General features: G+C 41.9%; 1 protein-coding gene across 1 annotated transcript in view; it reads right to left on the reverse strand.

The window, feature by feature from the left end:
• The window catches only part of dnah9 (dynein, axonemal, heavy chain 9), a 126,631-nt gene that overhangs the window by 19,756 nt on the left and 84,817 nt on the right, over positions 1 to 22,058 (reverse strand). The window contains 7 exon segments of the mRNA XM_029455857.1: positions 5,359 to 5,486; positions 7,684 to 7,832; positions 8,670 to 8,863; positions 14,864 to 14,986; positions 15,134 to 15,304; positions 16,299 to 16,439; positions 17,598 to 17,762. Of these exon segments, the coding sequence (XP_029311717.1) occupies positions 5,359 to 5,486; positions 7,684 to 7,832; positions 8,670 to 8,863; positions 14,864 to 14,986; positions 15,134 to 15,304; positions 16,299 to 16,439; positions 17,598 to 17,762 (1,071 nt within the window).

A 22,058-nucleotide genomic window follows, 5' to 3' on the forward strand; every position in this document is an offset into this window, starting at 1 on the left:
TAAATTCACTTTTCCATGCAGACAAACCTGGGAGGAAAGCAAACAGCCCATTGAGTGGGCAATGAGAAACAATGTGATAATGCACCTCATTTACAACATGCACGGATAAAGGAAATGCCACCTAAAACCACTACTGAATAGAAAATCCTTGACACAAAATTAACCCTGAATTTATTCTGTGAGATGTGTTTTTTTTTGTGGGTGTCTGTATGCCAATTTATATTGCAACCATATTTTTAAATAATGTGGCACCTTTTGAGCGAGATGGATGGGCAGTGGACACTGAATGTTTTAACAAATCATTCACATCACACATTCAAATAACTAGAAACGTTCTCATCAAAACTGTTTAGGTGGTATGCCGGCTCTCTGTGAATGGTGAATTTATGTGAACATTACACAGCAGTATACTGAATGTGAGATATGTGTGTATGGTTACGGTAAGCGCGTCATTTCCGGTTGTTAATGTTTCTGTGTTGTTGGTAGCATACTTCGGCAGCTCCAGTTTGACCCAGTTAATGTTATTATATTCTTGATCACATCGGCTAATTACCTGTCATCTATCTAAACCTATACTTGTACTTCCTAAGCACTTACAACTCTCTCCTTATCCTCCTTCTCTTAGCGACTCTCGTTAAATCCTCAATTCTTTACGCTCCTTTCGGCTCTGCTAACGTTAGCTGCTGCAGCTCGGCAGCTAGCGATGGCATCTCCCTCTTCTGCTCTCTCCTGCTCGGTGTGTTTCATGTTTAGCTATTGCTCGGCCTCCTTTAGTGATAATGGTACGTGTATTAAATGTAGTTTATACGCAGGGTTGGAGGCGAGTTTTAGAGGGATAGATGAGCGGCTCCGCACCATGGCTAGTCAGCGGTTAGCAAGTGTAGCTGTTAGCAAGCCCCCTATAGTCGGTGCGGGTCGACCAGTGGTATCTCCTGTTAGCCGTCCCCCGGCGGGACCCGAGCAGCCGGGAGACTGGGTGACTGTCCGAAAGAAGTGTTATCAGAAGCCCACGGTTCACCACCAACCGCTTGCTGTTTCTAACAGATTCTCCCCACTCAGTGACACACCAGCTGAGAAGCCAACTCTGGTTATCGGTAGCTCAATTTTGAGATACGTTCATTTTGAGACACCAGCGACGACAGTCACGTGCATTCCGGGGGCCAGAGCGGGCGACATAGAAGCACATTTGAAACTGCTGGCTAAGGCTAAACGTAAATACAGTAAGATTGTTATTCACGTCGGCGGTAATGACACGCGATTGCGTCAATCGGAGTGTACTAAAGTTAATGTGGAGTCGGTGTGTACATTTGCCAAAACAATGTCGGACTCCGTAGTTTTCTCTGGTCCTCTGCCAAATCTTTTGAATGATGACATGTTTAGCCGCATGTCATCATTCCGTCGCTGGCTCTCACGGTGGTGTCCAGATAATGATGTGGGCTTCGTAGACAATTGGCGGACTTTCTGGGGAAGGCCTGGTCTGATTAGGAGTGACGGCATCCATCCTACTTTGGCTGGAGCAGATCTCATATCCAATAATATTACACAGTCTATTAGTGGACCTAATCCATGACAACCCAGAGTTGAGACCAGGACAAAGAGTTGTAGTCTTACACACTTCTCTGTGCTTCTTTCCGGGCAGTCACCCACTCAAATCCCCATAGTGACTGTGTCTGCCCCACGACCACTGAAACTAATCAAGTCTATGGTTAACAGAAGAGGAGTTATACATGAAAACCTAATTAAAATAAACACCACCACTGCAAAAGTGCAACTAAATCAAAAAATTAAATGTGGGCTCTTAAACATCAGATCTTTATCAACGAAAGCTGGATTGGTAAATGATTTAATATCAGATAATAAGATTGATTTATTTTGTCTCACTGAAACCTGGCTGAGACATGAAGAATATGTCAGTCTAAATGAATCTACTCCACCTGGTCATATTAATACTCACATTCCTCGAGGTACTGGCCGAGGAGGTGGAGTTGGGGCCATATTTGACTCAAACCTCTTGATCAATCCTAAGCCTAAACTAAAATATAACTCTTTTGAAAGCCTTGTTCTTACGCTCTCAAACCCAACATGGAAAACAATAAAGCCAATTTTATTTGTTACTGTGTACCGCCCTCCTGGTCCGTACTCTGAATTTCTATCTGAATTCTCAGAATTTTTATCAAATTTAGTCCTTAAAACAGATAAAGTAATTATTGTAGGTGACTTTAATATTCATGTGGATGTTGATAGTGACAGCCTTAATAATGCATTTATCTCAATATTAGATTCAATTGGGTTCAGTCAAAATGTACATGAACCAACTCACTGTTTAAACCACACTCTGGACCTTGTTCTGGGATATGGTGTTGAAATTGAAAGTTTATCAGTGTGTCCACATAATCCTCTTTTATCAGACCATTTTTTAATAACTTTTGAAGTCCTGTTACTGGACTACAAGCCAGTAGGCAAAATATCCTACGCTCGATGTTTATCTGAAAGTGCTGTGACTAAATTTAAGGAAGTGATTCCATCAGCACTTGATTCAATACCAGGACTCAATATCAATATAACAGAGGACTCCAATGCTAACTTTAGTCCCTCCCAAATTAATCATCTTGTTGATAGCGCTGCAGCCTCACTGCGAATAACACTCGACTCTGTCGCTCCTCTTAAGAAGAAGATCATAAAACAGAAAAAGAAAGCTCCATGGCTTAATTTACAAATCCGCAAACTAAAACAAAAGTCGAGAAATCTTGAAAGTAAATGGCGTTCCACTAAATTGGAAGAATCTCGTTTAGTCTGGTTAGATCATCTTAAAACGTATAAGAAGGCTCTCCGTAATGCCAGAGCAGTTTATTACTCTTCCTTAATAGAAGAAAATAAGAACAACCCCAGGTTTCTTTTCAGCACTGTAGCCAGGCTGACAGAGAGCCACAGCTCTACAGAGCCTTCTGTTCCTATATCTCTCAGTAGTGACGACTTTATGAGTTTCTTTAACGATAAAATTATAATTATTAGAGACAAAATTAATCTCCTCCTGACCTCAATTGGTAATGACTTAACTTCAACTGTTGGAATTTTAAAAACATCTGTAACTCCTGAAATATATCTAGACTGTTTTACTCCAATCAACCTTAACCAACTAACTTCAACAATCTCATCGTCTAAACCATCAACCTGTCTTTTAGACCCGATTCCAACTAAACTGTTTAAAGAAGTTTTACCCTTAATTAACACTTCGTTATTAAATATGATCAACCTGTCTTTATTATCTGGCTACGTACCAAAATCCTTTAAAGTAGCTGTAATAAAACCACTTCTTAAAAAGCCTGGTCTTGATCCAGAGATTTTAGCCAACTATAGGCCGATATCTAACCTTCCCTTTCTCGCTAAAATCCTTGAGAAAGCAGTCGCAAAACAGTTGTGTGACTTTTTACATAATAATAGTTTATTTGAGGTTTTTCAATCTGGATTTAGAGTTCATCATAGCACAGAGACGGCACTGGTGAAAGTTACCAATGACCTTCTATTGGCTTCAGACAAAGGACTCGTCTCTGTTCTTGTCTTGTTAGACCTCAGTGCTGCTTTCGACACTGTTGATCATGACATTCTACTACAGAGACTGGAACATTGTGTTGGCATAAGAGGAACCGCACTAAGCTGGTTCAAGTCCTATTTATCTGAGCGATCTCAATTTGTACTTGTTAACGATAAATCCTCCATGACAGCCAAAGTCAGTCTCGGAGTTCCGCAGGGTTCTGTACTTGGACCGATTCTATTCACCTTATATATGCTTCCTTTGGGCAATATTATAAGGAACCACTCTATAAACTTTCATTGTTATGCGGATGATACCCAATTATATCTATCAATTAAACCAGATGAAACCAATCAATTGGCTAAACTTCAAGCATGCCTTAAGGACATAAAAACTTGGATGTCTAGCAACTTTTTGATGTTAAACACAGACAAAACTGAAGTTATTATACTTGGCCCTAAACGCCTCCGAAACGCATTTTCTAATGACATAGAAGCTCTGGATGGCATTAACTTGGCCTCCAGCACCACTGTAAGGAATCTTGGCGTCATCTTTGATCAAGATCTGTCGTTTAACTCCCACATAAAACAAATCTCAAGGACTGCCTTCTTTCATCTACGTAACATTGCAAAAATAAGACACATCCTGTCTCAAAATGATGCAGAAAAACTAGTCCATGCATTTGTTACTTCAAGGCTGGATTACTGCAACTCATTGTTATCAGGTTGTCCAAAAAAGTCGGTTAAGACTCTTCAGTTGATCCAAAATGCAGCGGCACGTGTATTGACTAGAACAAGGAAATGGGATCATATTACTCCTGTATTAGCTGCTCTGCACTGGCTCCCGGTAAAATACAGAATAGAATTCAAAATCCTTCTCCTGACTTACAAATCAATTAAAGGTCAGGCTCCAGCATATCTTAAAGATCTCATAGTACCTTATAAACCAACTAGAGCATTACGCTCCCAGACTGCAGGGTTACTTGTGGTTCCTAGAGTCTCTAAGAGTACAATGGGAGCCAGAGCCTTCAGCTATCAAGCTCCTCTCCAGTGGAACCAGCTTCCAGTTTGTGTTCGGGAGGCAGACACACTCTCCACATTTAAGAGTAGGCTAAAGACTTTCCTTTTTGATAAAGCTTATAGTTAGGGCTGGCTCAGGTTTGCCCTGGATCAGCCCCTAGTTATGCTGCTATAGGCTTAGACTGCCGGGGGACACCTCCCTGCTCTCTTCCTTCTCTCCCTCTCTCTTCTTCTCCCTCTCTTCTTCTCCCTCTCTATCTGTATGCATTTATGTAAATGTATGTTACTAACTCACCATCCGGGGTATCATCCCCGGAGTGTCTGTCTCTCATGTGGCAGGTTGCCACTGATAAAGTTTACGTCAGGATCATGAATCGTGACAGCGCCTGCTGACCTGGTCCTGCTGGACACCGGGAAGCCTTATTGACATTTTCCTGGATTCATCCAAACTTTCTATTTCTTTTTTTTTTTTCCAACACAACATAATTTCTGTCAAATGTTGTATTTGTACTATGTTGTTTATCCTGTACACACGACATCTATTGCACGTCTGTCCGTCCTGGGAGAGGGATCCCTCCTCAGTTGCTCTCCCTGAGGTTTCTTCCATTTTTTCCCCTTTAATTTTGGGGTTTCTTTTAGGAAGTTTTTCCTTGTGCGATGCGAGGGTCTAAGGACAGAGGATGTTGTAACCTGTACAGTCTGTAAAGCACACTGAGACAAATGTATAATTTGTGATATTGGGCTATACAAATAAATTTGATTTGATTTGATTTGATTTGTGCCTGAATGTGTATGGTTATACTGTACCTGTAATATCACCCAGTGGCCATTCCTAGCTGCCAGGTCGAGGGCTTGTTCAGCTACAACCTCCTGACCCTGACCCAGAGAAACATTGTGGAAGTTCTTGTTGTCAAATGTGAAACCCAGCCTCTTCCCTGAAAGAAAACACAGAAGTAACATTTCAAACAAAAAGACATTGTTGAAGTCAAATGCTTCAAACTGGAGTCTGATATTTTGGAAAATGTGCTTAATTTCGATACCAAAATGGTAGCTCTGAGACATGCTTAGCCTAGCTGAGCACAATGATCAAACGTTTAAAAAAAGAAAACACTTGAAAACTGACTTATTTACATTTTGTACATCGTCAGCTAGAAATAACCACCACCAATACAAACCCAAGAGTCACTTGGATTTAGATCAGAGTTGGATAGCGAAGAAAGCCGTTAGCCTAATTAAAACAACAGGACACTTTAGATGTAGCATGGCTGTGAGTAAGCTAACTGCTTGCGAAAGTACGGTGTCTTGTTTTCTGTTAAAGCTAAAAGTTAAATACACAAATGTTAAAACGCTAGCGGTTCCCCCGACTTCCAGTCTGTGACTGTGCTTAGCTAGGCTAAACAATTGACAGCTAAAAGTGGTCAGTACATTTACAAAGCAACATTTAACACATAATCCTCAGGCTTTACTGAGCATCTTGAATCATCAGTTTGCTGCACCGTTAGCTTGGTATATATCATATATTATTTCCTAGTTGAAAGCCCAGTGAAAGACCATGAAAGCCACAGAAGGAATCATTATGCGCTAACTCTGTAGCAGCTAATAGTGTAGCTTTGTACTGAACTTAACAAACCAGCAACATAATGCACTCTCGACTGAACTGAAACACCATTATATCAATCGCTAACCTAAAATACAGAAAGGAGTACATACTGCGTTTGAACATGGATGTGAAAAAGAAGAAGAATGAGCTACATACTACGACTGTATTGTACACACAGAGATGACAGTGATAATGATCTTCTCATAATAAAAATGCAAATTTCCTCAAAAGTCCCAGTCTGCGTTTATCATCATCATCAGTAGATGGTCAATGACTCCTCACATCTTGAGTCTGCCAATTGAGATTTAACTTTCATTAAAGCTCCAACCTGAAACCAGGCAGATAGTGAGGGTTTGTCTCAGGGATATAAGTCCCCTGCAGAGCACACAGAATCACATCATCTATCTAATGGAAATATAATTGAGGACTAATACCCATGAGAAAGCCAATAGTCACAGCTAGAATGGAAAAGCACCTGTATGTGGATCAGTGTAATGTGGCCTCGGCGCTCTCTCTACAGCAGCAGTGATGGGTTACTTTTAGCTTTGATGTGATTGACTACGCTCAAAGTCAGGGCGTTAATAATCCATAATCACACCCATTACAGGCAGTTCCAGTAGGAGTGCTCCCTCTTATCAATCAGGAGAGGTCCAGTCTCTCTAACCACCTGCTGCTGCCTGGGATTCAAGTCTTTGTAAAAAAAACAAGGCATCTAAAATACTCAGAAATACGAGTAGGCTGCTGAGTATTCTGGGTATGAGCGGCTGTCATGTTGAAATTAATCTATGGTATGGGTACATTTGGTTGAGAGGGAATCTAAAGCAGAAATTGAAATTCAAGAAAGTCAAGTGAGTCAAAAACAGTGAATGCATCATGATGAAACATTTGAATGGGGACTCGCTCGTAGTAGAAACACTGTGGAAATCTATTTGTTTCGGTAAACTGAAACAATCCCTGCAAGCTGAATATTTCATAGAGCTGACTTCAAGCACCCTCAGACTGAATTGTTTGGCAGCAGATTCAGAAGTGTCAGGCGTGCTGGCGCCCTGTTCCAGGTCAGTACAAAAACTTTGACTTTTCCGCATATTTGTGGTCAAAAATCAAAACGGCGTGTCTTGCTGCCATCCACATTATTCACACAGGGTTGTAAAGTTACTCTAAAACCAATGACATTTACTTTGTGCTGCCCCGAATACACCAGTGGTGTTTTCTCATATTTCTGTGACCTTTAGTATAATCCCTTCCATCTACCCAGAGCTTGTTGTGCATTGGCAGTGATGGCGGATATCACAGCAGAGACGTGTAGCAGGTGTGATGTTCTCACTGATAACCCAAGGCAGTAGGATTCAAAGTGGAACTCATGCATGCAGATATGCCTGCACGTGACTTCAATAGGTTACTCTACCAATGTTGCGTGTTCCCACGACATAAAGAAATGACACATTAATTCCAATATGCATGCTCTGATAAAAGTTCATACTCAGAGGCTGAATTTTACGACTTATTAAACATGAAACAAGCAAGAGCATTACCATGTTTCTCCACATCCTTCAAAGGGTCAACTCCAGGAGAGAGGATGAAGAACATGGGCGTAGCTGGTCCCGACTCTTCAAAGGAGACGGCGAAGTCCAGTGATCTGCCAATCACGTACTTGCTGCCCAGTTTCTCCTCTACAAAGTCTCTGCGGGGAGAATATGACTCAGTTCCCTTCAACACTTTTCTTATTATCTTTGACTGACAAGCGGAATAACTTGAAGAGTGGGAATCTTCTGTAGTACAGTGCATTAGATAGACGGCGGCTTATGGAAAGAAATATGACTGTTTGTCGGAGGCTGTTCAACCTCTCTGGATTAACTCCTTTAGCCTTTAAAACAGCAGGATTTTCTTGTTCCAACTAAATAAATAGTATTGTATATTTACTAAATGTAAATACCTGTGACATATTATTTGAAGATACAAAGCTCCCGTGAATTATATTTTGATGGATGATTCAAAATTACACATTTTAGGTGCACACTTAACATCTTTTTCTAATACCTCTAAAAAGAATTGCATTTACAACTTCAATTACGTAATAATTATAAACTTATTTTAAGCCAAACCTTGATTTTTTTTACTAAACATAACCAAGTAGTTTTGTTTTCTTTTAATTTACAACATTAACCACGTGTTTAAAATGTACCCGTAATAGGGATACAATTATTTTCCCTGGAAAAGTAATTGAGAATGGAGTTTAGTTATATGGGAACGTAATTTTGTAGGCGACAGGGTTGTAACACCAGGGTGAAATGGGATCTAAGTTTAATACTATGTCAGTCCTAGACAGAGGATGAGGCTTATAATGAGGCTCATCGATCGTACTTTCAGAGCTGGGTAATTGCGCTACTGACAAAAAAAACAGTAGCAGCAGTGAGCTCAGGTGCGCTGTCAACTCAAACTATAAGCCAAAGGTTTACCCTTAACCCCTTTACCCAAACAGCACAGGTAAGGTCACAGATCACAGAGCCAAGGGGTTCACCTGACGGCGTATGTCATGCGGTCAGGCCTCAGGGCCCTCATTATGCACAGTCTCTGGAGAGACGTTTTATTCTTCCATTCCTGTGGGAATTTCTCTTTTTCTGGACACTCGGACTCCACAAACTTCTTCCAGCGTTTGGCCGAGCCCTCGATGTCTCGGTCCAGGTTCCTGAACTCTTCCATGGAGCACAGGGACTGGAGGTTCGGGGGAAAGAAAAAAATTATTCATACAGAAAGAAACTACTATATTTTATAAGTGCTGCTCCTCTGTGATCAGTGATGCACATTTGACAGTTTGACCACTTCAGAAACATTTCACAATACACAGCAAAAGAAGTAACTTTGTTTGCAAAAGTTGGTAGAAAAAAACAGACCAAATACAGAAAGGACTGCTTATCTTTCCTCACGCCAATATAAATAATATTTATTCAAACGAAATGCTGAGTAAACACGATCCCTTTCATAACGCGACGGCGGGTGGGGAGGGCTGAATATGCATCCGTTGCAGAACTGGTAGGGGCTTCATTGTGATGCCTCAGCTGACAGACACCTTATCTCATCTGTGGAGAACAGCAGTGTCACGCAGTGCAGCCCGGAGCAGGTGCACACACTGACGACTGCACACACACACACATGCACATTGTCTCCTGTAGGAGTAGGGACTTGAAACCCTCACGCAGCAGACACAGAGAGTACAAGGAGACATGGGAAAAATGTCCATGTGAATCCATAAAATCTGCTTCTCTACAGCCGCTCACCACTGGGCGTGAGGTGGAGAAGCAGAGTAAGTAAATTACCACAGGAGGTGGGCAACCTCCGAGCGAGGTGAGGGGAGAATACACTGGCTCTCATGGGCTTCATGCTCCGAACAATCAGAGGATCTTACCCTCCTTTAAAGCTTTCCAACTGATTATGTTTCCAATGCGATAAGAAAATCGAGTGACAGAATTTGATTAGCAGGGCCCTAAACATCCACAGTATGTTGAGTGCAGTTGGAGGAAGGCCGTCTCCAAACCCTCAGAGGGGTTTAGGTTAAGTTAATATTCTAGGCAGTACAGATTAAAAAATTCATGAGCACGAGAGGCTAAAAAAACATGCTGCCGTGAGGGTTTAGTTTGCTGCTAAACTGATCTGACAAGAGAGGGAACCTCTGCTACTCCGTCCACAGGGCTGAATGCCCGACGTCTGTTCTTTAAGATGAAATATATGCAGAACTGTTCTGGTGCCCGTTCAATGTTAAGGTTCAAAGCTGGACCCTGGAGACTGCTGTCAGAGTGGAGGTGCGGGTAACACAGAGAAACAGACTTCGATTACACTTCCAAATCTTTAAGTCTGTTTCCACTTTAATGCAAAGTTGTGCAGGGAGACTGCGGTGCTGAAATAACTTGTGGATTTCAGTCACGTATTTCTTCCAGGACAGGCAGAAGGAACGCAGTTTGGAAAGACATGGGTGTCAACTTAATGTTTTAATAGTGCAGACTGTTTTTCGAGATTTTAACATTGAGGGGCATTCAGGACGGGATTCTAAAGATAGAGCTGATGCACAATTCAACACTGTTCATGCATGTTTTTAACACATCCCAAGGATTCTAACGAGGAGCTCTGTCCTCACGAACGAGCTCCACAACTTCATTTTGTTTTGTACAGATCTCGGCAAAAAAGTTTGGTTCTGATTTTTTGGCAAGGAAATTGTTTACATTTACAGTCACACCAGCCGCCACATACATAATGGAATATTATGTGAATGTACAATATGTACAATATTTATATTTCGGCACTCCCCAAAAGGAAGCACCAAGCTCTCTCACTCACTCACTCACACACACACCAGGGACGTGCGGTCAGAGATACCTGATACCTGAGATATGAACAATAACCAGTTGTCAATGTTTATGCTGCCAAGAAAATGGTGAATAAGCTTCTCAGTTGGGTTCATATATTTGTAAATCTGACTCAAAGTCAATGCCTCCCCAAACATGACCTCACCGCACGTCATTGAGACACACACACGTCATTGAGACAGACAGACACACACACACACACACACACACACACACACACACACACACACACACACACACACACACACACACACACACACACCATTTCATTTGTGTTTCAGCCTTCAGTGGATTGTGCTGCCAGAGTTCCGGTACATCAGCAGAGCTTTCTTGTAGAGATAAACGGAACAAAAATGACGATTCGACTAATTGCAAACCCTCTTGGCAGTGCTCACCTTTCAAGGGACGGAGAACCGAAGAGTCCAAAATTAAAAAAACGTTCCTAAGAGCTCTGTCGCAGGAAAAATTAAATGTGGGCTCTTAAACATCAGATCTTTATCAACGAAAGCTGGATTGGTAAATGATTTAATATCAGATAATAAGATTGATTTATTTTGTCTCACTGAAACCTGGCTGAGACATGAAGAATATGTCAGTCTAAATGAATCTACTCCACCTGGTCATATTAATACTCACATTCCTCGAGGTACTGGCCGAGGAGGTGGAGTTGCGGCCATATTTGACTCAAACCTCTTGATCAATCCTAAGCCTAAACTAAACTATAACTCTTTTGAAAGCCTTGTTCTTACGCTCTCAAACCCAACATGGAAAACAATAAAGCCAGTTTTATTTGTTACTGTGTACCGCCCTCCTGGTCCGTATTCTGAATTTCTATCTGAATTCTCAGAATTTTTATCAAATTTAGTCCTTAAAACAGATAAAAGTAATTATTGTAGGTGACTTTAATATTCATGTGGATGTTGATAGTGACAGCCTTAATGCATTTATCTCAATATTAGATTCAATTGGGTTCAGTCAAAATGTACATGAACCAACTCACTGTTTAAACCACACTCTGGACCTTGTTCTGGGATATGGTGTTGAAATTGAAAGTTTATTAGTGTGTCCACATAATCCTCTTTTATCAGACCATTTTTTAATAACTTTTGAAGTCCTGTTACTGGACTACAAGCCAGTAGGCAAAATATCCTACGCTCGATGTTTATCTGAAAGTGCTGTGACTAAATTTAAGGAAGTGATTCCATCAGCACTTGATTCAATACCAGGACTCAATATCAATATAACAGAGGACTCCAATGCTAACTTTAGACCCTCCCAAATTAATCATCTTGTTGATAGCGCTGCAGCCTCCCTGCGAATAACACTCGACTCTGTCGCTCCTCTAAAGAAGAAGATCATAAAACAGAAAAAGAAAGCTCCATGGCTTAATTTACAAATCCGCAAACTAAAACAAAAGTCGAGAAATCTTGAAAGTAAATGGCAGTTCCACTAAATTGGAAGAATCTCGTTTAGTCTGGTTAGATCATCTTAAAACGTATAAGAAGGCTCTCCGTAATGCCAGAGCAGCTTATTACTCTTCCTTAATAGAAGAAAATAAGAACAACCCCAGGTTTCTTTTCAGCACTGTAGCCAGGCTGACAGAGAGCTACAGCTCTACAGAGCCTTCTAGTTCCTATATCTCTCAGTAGTGACGACTTCATGAGCTTCTTTAACGATAAAATTATAATTATTAGAGACAAAATTAATCTCCTCCTAACCTCAATTGGTAATGACTTAACTTCAACTGTTGGAATTTTAAAAACATCTGTAACTCCTGAAATATATCTAGACTGTTTTACTCCAATCAACCTTAACCAACTAACTTCAACAATCTCATCGTCTAAACCATCAACCTGTCTTTTAGACCCGATTCCAACTAAACTGTTTAAAGAAGTTTTACCCTTAATTAACACCTCGTTATTAAATATGATCAACCTGTCTCTATTATCTGGCTACGTACCAAAATCCTTTAAAGTAGCTGTAATAAAACCACTTCTTAAAAAGCCTGGTCTTGATCCAGAGGTTTTAGCCAACTATAGGCCGATATCTAACCTTCCCTTTCTCGCTAAGATCCTTGAGAAAGCAGTCGCAAAACAGTTATGTGACTTTTTACATAATAATAGTTTATTTGAGGTTTTTCAATCTGGATTTAGAGTTCATCATAGCACAGAGACAGCACTGGTGAAAGTTACCAATGACCTTCTATTGGCATCAGACAAAGGACTTGTCTCTGTTCTTGTCTTGTTAGACCTCAGTGCTGCTTTCGACACTGTTGATCATGACATTCTACTACAGAGACTGGAACATTGTGTTGGCATAAAAGGAACCGCACTAAGCTGGTTCAAGTCCTATTTATCTGAGCGATCTCAATTTGTACTTGTTAACGATAAATCCTCCATGACAGCCAAAGTCAGTCTTGGAGTTCCGCAGGGTTCTGTACTTGGACCGATTCTATTCACCTTATATATGCTTCCTTTGGGCAATATTATAAGGAACCACTCTATAAACTTTCATTGTTATGCGGATGATACCCAATTATATCTATCAATTAAACCAGATGAAACCAATCAATTGGCTAAACTTCAAGCATCCCTTAAGGACATAAAAACTTGGATGTCTAGCAACTTTTTGATGTTAAACACAGACAAAACTGAAGTTATTATACTTGGCCCTAAACGCCTCCGAAACGCATTTTCTAATGACATAGAAGCTCTGGATGGCATTAACTTGGCCTCCAGCACCACTGTAAGGAATCTTGGCGTCATCTTTGATCAAGATCTGTCGTTTAACTCCCACATAAAACAAATCTCAAGGACTGCCTTCTTTCATCTACGTAACATTGCAAAAATAAGACACATCCTGTCTCAAAATGATGCAGAAAAACTAGTCCATGCATTTGTTACTTCAAGGCTGGATTACTGCAACTCATTGTTATCAGGTTGTCCCAAAAAGTCACTTAAGACTCTTCAGTTGATCCAAAATGCAGCGGCACGTGTATTGACAAGAACAAGGAAACGGGATCATATTACTCCTGTATTAGCTGCTCTGCACTGGCTCCCGGTAAAATACAGAATAGAATTCAAAATCCTTCTCCTGACTTACAAATCAATTAATGGTCAGGCTCCAGCATATCTTAAAGATCTCATAGTACCTTATAAACCAACTAGAGCATTACGCTCCCAGACTGCAGGGTTACTTGTGGTTCCTAGAGTCTCTAAGAGTACAATGGGAGCCAGAGCCTTCAGCTATCAAGCTCCTCTCCAGTGGAACCAGCTTCCAGTTGGTGTTCGGGAGGCAGACACACTCTCCACATTTAAGAGTAGGCTAAAGACTTTCCTTTTTGATAAAGCTTATAGTTAGGGCTGGCTCAGGTTTGCCCTGGATCAGCCCCTAGTTATGCTGCTATAGGCTTAGACTGCCGGGGGACACCTCCCTGCTCTCTTCCTTCTCTCCCTCTCTCTTCTTCTCCCTCTCTTCTTCTCCCTCTCTATCTGTATGCATTTATGTAAATGTATGTTACTAACTCACCATCCGGGGTATCATCCCCAGAGTGTCTGTCTCTCATGTGGCAGGTTGCCACTGATAAAGTTTACGTCAGGATCATGAATCGTGACAGCGCCTGCTGACCTGGTCCTGCCGGACACCGGGAAGCCTTTCTATTTCTTTTTTTCCAACACAACATAATTTCTGTCAAATGTTGTATTTGTACTATGTTGTTTATCCTGTACACACGACATCTATTGCACGTCTGTCCGTCCTGGGAGAGGGATCCCTCCTCAGTTGCTCTCCCTGAGGTTTCTTCCATGTTTTCCCCTTTAATTTTGGGGTTTCTTTTAGGAAGTTTTTCCTTGTGCGATGCGAGGGTCTAAGGACAGAGGATGTCGTAACCTGTACAGTCTGTAAAGCACACTGAGACACATGTATAATTTGTGATATTGGGCTATACAAATAAATTTGATTTGAATTTGATTTGATTTGATCCACTTGTCTATAACCCTGCTCGGCTCCCCAGGAGGAATGGTTTGCAGTCAGTGGTGAGACAGGATATTAGTGCACATATGTTCCCTGAATCTTCTGGTTAGCATGCCGTTGTGTTTAACTAACTATTACTTTCTTTATCCGTTCATCTGTTGCTTATTTGCAGGATTAATTGGCTCATTGTTGTTGACCACAAAAAGATGAAAACTATTTTTGAAGCTTGATTTTCTGTATATTGACTTTTCCATGAACCAACCAACTTGTTTCAGCCCTCGCAGCAGCAGCAGCAGTCACTGCATGCTCTATATATGACATGTAATCTGGTGATTCCCCTTTGCATTTCACATCCTTTCATTTCAGTTTCATCTGTCTGTACCTTGAGCCCCCCCCAGGAGTGGTTAGAGAGGAAATCCAGCGGTGATGTTACAGCTGGTTGGACAGGGTACCTCAGGAGGAAGTCCAGCTCTGCAGGATTTATTTCTTTATTCATCCTCAGGATCTGGAGACACAACAAACAGGAAGCACATTTCCTTTCTACTTGATTAGATCCAAACAGCAGCCGCTGGTCTCTGGAGCAACTGATTCAATGGCATGCTTGTTCTCAAAACAAACCATGCAGAAGAAGAAACCGGCTTCCTTTTTCTACCTGGAAGGTAAGCTGAGTGATGTACGTGAGCTTGTCACATTCAAACAGGCCTCTGGTGGTGTACTGGAAGACTGAGGAGGTGATGCTGTCGATTAGGTTGGACACCCGCTGCTTCAGAGCCTCACCCGGCTCCGCCTTCAGAACCGCTTTCTGGAAGACGACACTGAAGGCCTGCGGAGGCACACAAACTGCTTCAGTATCTGACAATAGAAACCAATGATCAACCTTTATGATGACCTTTAATTCCAAATCAGATGTCATCAATGGCCTCTGACATGATGGATGTGATGCCGTTTGTTCTGAAGAGGGAGCCCTTCACTGGAATCCACGGAGATGTGCTTGAAATGTACGCAAGTGTCCATGAATGTGTCATAATGCTCATAAAGATTGATACATTTAAATGTCATACAATGGACTTCATATTCTCCAATATTTCTAATAGTAAACAAATCCCATGAAAAGACCAAAGCCTGGTTTGTCTTCTGCCTCTGTGCCAGTCACAGCGTCCTGCCTGGAGTATCTGCTAACATCTGACGGGATGTTCTTTAACCAGGGTGTTAACAGAGAAGGTGCAGCTCCATCACCCTTAAAAAACATTTCATAAGATTCCTCTTGATCTCAGCTTATGATTACAGCAGCAGAAATCAAGCAGCTTGCTATGAATTCTGCACAAACAACTACTCAAATCAAAGCTTGTAGAACCGTGGTAGTTGTAGTGAAACAGTAGAATACTAATTATCATTACCGTCATCTCTGGGGTCACTTCTGTCCCACTTGGCTCTAACATTGTGTGAAGAACACTTCTTATAATGTGTTTCATTTCATTCTCAAGGTCAAAGGTAGATATATATTCTCTGAATGTGTTTTCATTTGATTTTGTTGGGAAATGACGTGGGCCAGGGCAGCTACCTGCAGAGTCGGGAGTGATTGCAAACCATATCTCAGACTGCCTCCTCTCAGCGTCGCTGGCTGACAATATGAAAGACATTATGCTCTACATAACCACATTAGGGAGCCACAAACACAATGAAAGCAGGGCAAAGAGCATAAAACACGGTGAGCAAATGGAAGAAGGAGGGGAAGAGCGGAGAAGTGAGTGTAAAGAGGGGTCTCAGCGGGGGCCGTCAGGCAGGGAGGAAACATGGCATGTCAATAGACAGGCTACCTTGAGAGAGAACTGGTACATGGGGTGGATTTTATTGAGGTCGTTCATTATGAAGTACAATAAGGAAGCCCGCGCTGCTGCCGGTCGGTAGTGTTCCCGAGCCTCATTGAGTTTGCCCTCTGTCACCTTGGCTTCTTTTACCTGCAGTAAACACAGTGCAAACACAACCTGAAGCAAACTCAAACATACATCTGCTCAGACATGCATACACTCATCATCAATCAGCTCATGGTGAAACTGTGCATCATCCAATAAAACACCATCAGAGCTATTTCACCGTTCCAGACAAAATGTTCTCACACTGCGAGAGACACGTCAGTTACAAAATGCCTGCGGAATTATGCTTAAGAATAAACATCTGCGAAGGCAGCGCTCCTCTCCTCTCTGACAGAAGGCGCAGTCTCACATCATCATACTGCATCACAACGTTATTCTCCTCTGGCAGAGATTCACTCACATGATCTGATGCGCTGACCAGACAAAAATAAACAAAGCAGGGGCGTGAGAGAGAGGGAAGAGATCACAGTCTGCTAATTACTGCTTTAACATTTTGTACATATGGATCAGAAGTCCAATACTTACTGGGTTCCTGCTAATAGGGAAGAGGTGCAGACAATACGGGGTTAACATGTTCACATATATTTAATAATTACAGGCAGACTGTCCTCTTCATAGCTGTATGTAAAGAAGCCAAACTTTAAAACAAAATATGATACATTAACTTTCACACACCTAAAAAGGGGAAAAATATGAAATGCAATAGCTAGAGAAATATTCTAAATAACAACAATGCCACTCAAAATACCATCACTAAGGTGTATGGTAGAGCCAGGGAGATCCTCACTATGAGTCACATCTCTGCCATGGATGGACATTGGAGTGAGTCTCAGTTGTGAGGTATGTGAATGTGCAGGAATTGGCCCAGAAACTCAAGTTTGTGTTATTTTTTGCTACTGAAACAAAAAAACAGAAACACGACACTGTAATGATTAAATATATCTATATTAAAGGTGTAAACAAGGGACAGGGCCTATTTTCCAAATGTGATTTATCTTGTTACACAGTAATATTTGAACTGTACCCTATAGTAATATATAATAATATCGGTCATTTATTTCTAAATCCCTCCTAAACACAAAGTTGTTACCCACCTTAAAGTACTCGTATCTGCCCCTGTACTTAAGTATTTGTTGCAGTCGATATACACTGTATGCACTCTGTAATCTAAAGCGTTAACAGGAGTAGGGGAGTGATGATGATGATGGAATGAAGAGTTGTACACATAGAGAAGGACAGTACCTTCTCTTCGATCTCTGCGGCGGTGCGTTTGGTGGTCTCCAGGTTTTCCACCAGCTCTGTGTCTCCCAGGAAGTTTCCTGAAGCTGAGGACAAACGGCACAGCAGGTTGTCCTCCAGCGTCTTCAGCGTGATCTTGAAACCATTTTGCTGCTTCGTCAGGTCGGACTGATAAACACAGAAACACACAAAAGCTTCACTTAGACATATTGCACATAGCCGGAGGATTTCTCAGATATATATGATTGTTGGGTTCCTTTCTGGCCTTATCAGGATAATGTGAGGCGGTGGGAGATGTTCAAGGTGTGGGTCAATATGAGGACATGCATACTGAAGGGCACCTCAGAGGAAGAACTAATCAATATGCTCAGCATTGGCTGTCCGGACCCATGAAGGGAGCGCTCTGGGCTGGATTAGCAAGCTTCCGTCTGGTTGGCAACATCAAACCTCTGCTGAGCGACCTAACCCTCGATGTGATGAGACCGTCGATTCGAGCAAGAGGGAGAGAAGCTTTGATGGTGAACTACCCACACACACACACACACACACACACACACACACACACACACACACACACACACACACACACGCACACACCTCCTATGAATCCTCTGGTACGAGACATTATGTATTCAATTATGAACCAATAAAGGCCTCACACATGCACACATGCACACACAGCTCGGTCACAAAGGGTTTTGCTCACACCTCACCATATGGAGTAGTGCACCCCGTCCTCTAATAAAACTTGAACTCAAATAGTTTTTTTCTGTCTGACAGAAACTTTCACTTTTCAAAGCCTGGCGTGTGAGGGAACAAAGTCGACAGGGCACGGTTACTTCTCTTTATTGCTTCATCCTGCTTTGTCCTCATTAAAGTCTGCAGCTCCTTGTTTCTGCTCAATAATGACTTTGCTTTATTGAAGTTTCCCTTAATAGAAGCCTCTGTGACCTTTGGATTGTTGTAATTAGGGCAGGGTGGGCTGTTGTGAGATTTGCCTACTCCAGTGGTGTCGCTGACTGATAATAGCTGAGGGTTTTTGAGCCGTATGATCCCCGGCAGACGGTGGTAACACTGTACGTGTGATCAGCGGGGGAGTGTGGGTGGAGCTGTTCCTCCTCCATGTGGCATAATGTTCCCATGACAAAACACACTGCTTAATTCCCTTTATGTCAGTGTTTCCTACTGCGGTGATGAGAAATATTTTACAGTAATCGTACATGCTCTGGATTGACGTTATAACCCTCTCTGTAGGTAGAAAGTTCTAACCTGCACAGGAAAAAAGAATGTGTGGCATTTTAAGGAATAGACCTGACGTGTGTGTGTGTGTGTGTGTGTGTGTGTGTGTGTGTGTGTGTGTGTGTGTGTGTGTGTGTGCTTCGAGCAGATAGAAAAATCACAGAATGGGTTTGATTGCTGGACATTTAACCGTGTGAGTCAACTGTGACCTTCTCCTCACACACACTCAGTGCTCTTGAGGGGAAACGCTATCCACACTAAAACATTCCCAACTGGAGCCAGTAATGAGTCCAATTTTAACGATTAGCTTTCCTCTGGCACATTGTACTTGTAATTACCCTTGCTTGGGAAAAACAAACAATTAACCAGTCAGCAGAACACTCTAATTGGGATTAAAATGAGATATTACATCTATCATCTTTTAGGCAAATGATTAGTGAGTGCCGCACAGAGCAGCCCTGTTAAGGTAATTTGGGAAGTGGAGCATTTTAGTTCTCATTAGAGCCGCAGGTCTGGGTAAGAATTGTGCCGGAGCAAACACACACACGGATGTACACGTGCACACTCTTATACACACAGGGAGCAGCAGAGGAGGTAGTTATTGTGGTAAAAAGGTTGATTCCCCTGCGCTCTCTCCAAAAAGGCAACTTGACATTTTAAGCTCCTTAGCCCGTCTTAGACTCGGTTAAATGAGAGCTCTTTCACCCGGTAGTCATCTTACGGCTGAGTAGCAACGCTAACCTCATTAAAGGTGTAATGGCACCGAGTCATTCAAAGAATATAAACAGGTACAACCAATTTACCCTTCGCTATCAGACTGACGATTGTTATCAGTCCGGGCTGTTTACTGGCAACAAAAAGCCATTCAGCTCTGCTCTTTCTGATAGGAAGGAGCTTGGAGTGCACACAGCGACCCCCCCCACACCACCACCACCCGCCTTCAACTTTCACTGTTAATTAAAATGATAACAAGTGAGTTCCAGATCTTTTTTCTCACCCTCCTATGTCAGTGAAATACTAATTAAACAAGCTTCATTAAATCACATTTCACTTCTCCATTGGATTTTGCTGAGGGGACACAAGGCTTAGAATAACTCCAGCTCTCCATTTGTGCATGGATGAAAGCCTACAGGTCTGAATAAAGCACTGCTTACAGAGGCCCAACACAAACAAGCACACCTCCAGAAAACCATCAAAATGCAAATAGGACTGTGTTCGAGTAAATCTGCCTGACCCGTTAACAGAGTTCCCACATTATCTCCCGTTCTGATCTCTCGGCGACACCGCCGTCAGCCAGTGTTCTGAACGCAGAGGGATTTCTGATTTTTCCTTTCCCCCTCGACTAACAAGAGCCGCATTTAAGGAACAGTGGAAGTGTGTCAATGTGTTGTCTAATTGCTGTGGTACAGCAGTGCCACCGGCTAATCCATTTCAAACAGCTGACATGAAAAGCACAGACTGTCAATGAGACGAGCGCGAGGCATCATTAGGCGCTGGAGCTTTGATCAAGTGAATTTTCACTTCATTACGAACATTTACAATCACAGCATACTGTGGATATCACAAGTATCTGCCGCTCATTACTTCTCGACAGTTGGCCGTACAGCTGCCAGGAACCTGCTGTACTGTACACTGTGTGCCGGCCGTAAAGTGGCCGGCAATGACTGCTGGAAGCTACAGCCGATGGCTCATCAACAGTGTGAAACAACTGCTTAAAGCGTCTCCTATCTACATCTCCTTTGAGTTTGGAGAGGTGGATGAGTGGACTAAATGAGTGAAGTGATAAATAAAAGATGAAACTCCCTTGAGGATAGCATCAATACACAATTGCTTCAGCTAGATGATAAATGGAAGTGTCACAGGAACGGTATCCAGGGTGACTGCCACACCCCCCCCCACACACAAACACACACACACACACCCACACACACGTTCACACACACACACACACACACTGGTGAATTGTGAAAAAGTGTTTCAAAATTTCATTTGATTTTTTGAGGATTAATGGATTAGTGCCTTTATGGGTGAGTCCATGACATTCAATTATAAATACTGTATAAATACTCTTTATTAGATGTTGATACTTCAAACTAAGCTTTTTTGGATTTTCAATTTAAAGTTTAAAGTCATTTAGCAGATTGTTTTTTTCTCTGTAGTTGGTGGAGACCAAAATACAGATAAAACTAACGGGGCTAAGAGCTAATGCGAAGGGGATATTAAACTTGTCAATGTTGTGTTTTCAGGTTGCCACACTGCCCCCTAGTGGCCTAACGCATAAATGATTGTCTGTCAGAGAGAACTCCTCTGTAAAAACAGATGGTTGACAAGGAGAAATCATGAATAAATGAGTGGAAAACAAAGGCAGATCTTCCCATGCAGGGATTGAAGGCTCACAGAAAGCTTTGATGAGTATGAAAATGATGTGAATCATATAATCTCAACCCAACTGAACACATACAGTGTGCACGACTCAAAAACAAAGTCATTCAATCATGAAAACAAAAACAATCTTTCTAAATCTTTTCGGAGGAATGCTGTTCGTCCCTCCAGCAGAGTTCGTCATCATGAAACATTAGCAAAACACACTTATAAAGCATTATAATCCTGCATTGTTTACATCTATTTTTACAAGCTAGCCATCTTCTTCTACCCTTTCTTTGTTGGCACATGTGTATCTTGGCGTGTTACAACTGCTACTGGACTTGGATTTATCAGCAACTTTGATTCCTTCTGGACTAAGTGGGAGCTTTTTAAATATGATGGGTTGCATCCTAACAGGAAAGGAACCAGAAAACTGACTTCTGATTTTATTAACTACATCTCTCTGATGGTTTCCACAGCAAGACCCTGGACAGCATCCTCGCTCTGGGTCCTGCAGTTACTAGTTTGTTTTCTGTTCCCCCCCGACTAATTCACTCACTTCCTGTTATGATCACTGAAATGCAGGATGCATTACCAAAACCCACTCACAGTGCACACAGAAACAACCTGACAGTTAAAATCACTTCTTTAATCCCTGCTGTTGAATTCTGCTTACACAATGTAAGATGCCTTGGCAATAGGTCTTATATCTGCCAGGATGTTATCATGACAAGCAAAATAGATTTTTTTATTATCACAGAGTCTTGTACTAATCCTGATGAATATGCCCCTCTCATTGAGTCATGCCCCCCGAATATTTATTTTTCCATCAGCCAAGACTGACAGGGTGAGGGGGGGCGG

Source organism: Cottoperca gobio, chromosome 19, assembly GCF_900634415.1.
Source record: "Cottoperca gobio chromosome 19, fCotGob3.1, whole genome shotgun sequence".
In the NCBI taxonomy this organism is placed as follows: Eukaryota; Metazoa; Chordata; class Actinopteri; order Perciformes; family Bovichtidae; genus Cottoperca; species Cottoperca gobio.